The sequence below is a fragment of the Rhagoletis pomonella genome, unplaced genomic scaffold (genome assembly GCF_013731165.1).
Source record: "Rhagoletis pomonella isolate Grant_MI unplaced genomic scaffold, Rhpom_1.0 Rhpom_scaffold_01723, whole genome shotgun sequence".
NCBI classification, from domain to species: Eukaryota; Metazoa; Arthropoda; class Insecta; order Diptera; family Tephritidae; genus Rhagoletis; species Rhagoletis pomonella.
In genome coordinates, this window is record NW_023460277.1 from 36,497 (window position 1) to 39,464 (window position 2,968).

General features: G+C 34.2%; 1 protein-coding gene across 1 annotated transcript; it reads left to right on the forward strand.

The window, feature by feature from the left end:
- Positions 1 to 1,105: 1,105 nt before the first annotated feature.
- On the forward strand, positions 1,106 to 1,694 carry LOC118752667 (fatty acid synthase-like; the record flags this gene model as incomplete). The annotated part of the gene is made up of 2 exons (XM_036487549.1): positions 1,106 to 1,123; positions 1,177 to 1,694. Coding segments are annotated over exons 1-2 (536 nt in total), but the record flags the coding sequence as incomplete, so codon positions are not given.
- Positions 1,695 to 2,968: the final 1,274 nt, after the last annotated feature.

Consider the following 2,968-nt stretch of genomic DNA (forward strand, 5'->3'; position numbering starts at 1 on the left):
GTATAAAAGGAGCAGTGCTAACAAGCATTGTTCATTAGCTAGGCATACGTGGCACGCGTCGCAACGTGGGTCACACGGGTAGTGGAAGAGGGATCAAACCTCCGAGACTATTAGTATATATTCGAAGTGGGCCTTAACCACTGAGACTGGTGCAAGCTGTAGAGTTTAAACCTACTCTAGTTCTATACTTTAGAGAGTGGATATAGCGAGAGTACAGCTAATAAAGAGGCTATACCGAGAAGCGAGTTTGTTCTAATATCTTGAGGAGATAGGGTGTTTACTCCTTAAAGGACCCTGAACAACCGAGAGCCACGCCCAGCACTCAGGAAAGTCCGTTACAAATTCTATATAATAATTAGAATTGTTTATAATGACTTTTGCTAAAATTTTAAAATCAAAACGTATCAAGGGAAATTCTGTGGGTCTAAGAAAAATTATTTTATAGTATGTTTATAGAAACGTGGTATATTAAAAAGTACACATGTTTTATTTGATATTTTTAATTTTTTGTTTTTTTCTGTATACAATTTGGCAACAGATTTTAAAATAATCCAAACATATTCTGATTTTGTATTTTATGAAACTGGCATTTTATTTACTGTCTCTTTAAACGAACGTACATATTTATATATGTATGTACGAACATAAAGGTGGTCGAAAAATACATGCGGGAAAAAGTTAAAAATGATATCGCTAGCTTAGAAAGAAAAGTTGCTCAGTCCCATTTTAAAAATTTTACAGGAGAGGAAAATATCTTCCTATAGCCATTTTCTTTAACTATTTCGCTAGACGTCGAATCAAACATTTTGCGCGTTTAAAGCAAAGCAAAACTCCATAAGAATCAGAAGGATTCGATATTTATTAAAAGATGTCGTATTATTTTGGCCTTAGCGGATTTGTGGTGCTTGTTTTGGACTTAGCAGATTTTCCTTTTATTGCTTATGAAGAGGAAAAAATAAAACAAATACCTTTATAATTTTCGAAACGATGCGTATTCAATTTCTCTAGCATCCTATATCAAAATATGAGTTTTCATAAAAAGTGGACTTAGCAACTTTTCACTCTAAGCTAGCGATATGCTCTCATCCCCAAGGATTTTTTCAAAATGGAGAAAAATATACCCGTAATTTAGAAAGCTTGTATAAAAAATATTTTTTTTATATTAATTCATTTCAGATTGATATGGTAGATGATGATGAACGCCGCTGGAGACATTTCAACCCTGAAATTCCTAAACGATCTGGAAAAATTCATGATTTGGAGAAGTTCGATGCTACGTTTTTTGGTGTTCATTTCAAACAAGCCCATACAATGGACCCTCAAACACGAATTTTGATTGAAACTGCTTATGAAGCTGTGATAGATGCGGGTGTAAATCCGAAAAGCCTACGTGGTACAAAAACTGGCGTTTACATTGGTTCATGTATTTCTGAATCAGAGAAAACGTGGTTTTATGAAAAAGTATCATCCGGCGGCTTTGGTATAACTGGATGCAGTCGAGCAATGATGGCAAACAGAATTTCCTACAGTTTGGGCCTGCAAGGTCCGTCGCTTTTACTGGATACTGCATGTTCTAGTTCAATGTATGCATTAGATAATGCTTTCTCTGCTTTACGCAATGGAGAAATAGACGCAGCAATTATTGGAGGGTCTAATTTAATACTGCATCCATTTGTTACACTTCAGTTCGCTAGGTAATAAATAAATACCATAGAAAAAGTATATACATACATACATACATATATGCATGCATGGAAGTACATATTAGTTGCGTTCCTTATCTCCCAGAAATAGTCAGGAAAGGTCCGAAGTAGTCAGATTTAGTCCAAAAAGCGTTCCTTAACTCGAAAATGACAGCAAAAATGAGAGAGCAACACTCAGTGAGAGTCCGAAGTAGTCAGATTTAGTCAGAAGAATTTTTGCTGGCAAAATATTGAAAAGTGTCAAACTCAACTGAATTTAAATTAACGGAAATTAAAGAATACACAAAAAGTAAGAATAGTCTAAAAAGTAAAAAAAGTTAATTGAAAGTGGAAGGAGGCAAAAAATAATTGATATAGTAAGTGTTTATTGTGCTTGTGCTTGTGTTAATGTGTTTTGTACATACGTTTCTATTCTTATTTAACGTTAGTTTTGTTGTTGCCATCATGATAAAAACATAACAAGGTAAAACCATTGAGAGGCAGTCTGACGTTTGCCAACAATATAATTTTAAAATCAAAACTCAAACTCACACACACATTCTCATTTTAAATCTCAAACAACAACAATTGTGAACAATTTAATTTTTTTATTTTCAATTTTATATGATTTTAAAATGTTGGCAAACGTCAGAACAAAATCATGGCCGACGAATTGAGAGAATGAATTTACTTTGTAATGTTTTTATCATGGTTGCCATTATTTGGACTAAAAATTTGGTTTTTTGAGTTCCTTTACCTTTTTCTGTTATTCTCTTGTAGTGAACGCATTTTGCTTAAGAGCGAAATACACAACACAAGCGGCTTGACAAACCAAGCGAAATTTCCCTTTGCTTCAAGCCATTTGTGCTGTCTATGGGGTGTTTGAAGGTTTGACAAACCGCTTGAGGGAAATTTGAGCAAAAATCAAATTTTTTTGATTTTCTGGCCGCCATGTTAACGTTTGATCAAACCGCTTGCGATGTGGATGGTAAAATCGCCTCAATTGCAACTGAAATTTCACCAAGTGAAGACGTAAGGGAGAATAATGGTAGAAAACTAAAATGTTTTACATTGTTAACCGAAAGAAAACTAAAATTCTGTGCTTGAACGACTCATGTTTACATGGTCTATGGCAAAATGGGAAAAGTATGTTTGACAAGCCGCTTGTGTGGTGTATTTCGCTCTTTATGCTCTTGCATTTTGACACTTTTCAGATTTTAGTCCGAAAATATAAGGAACGAACCTATTATGTATGATTGTGAATATACATATGTAATCAATTGAAA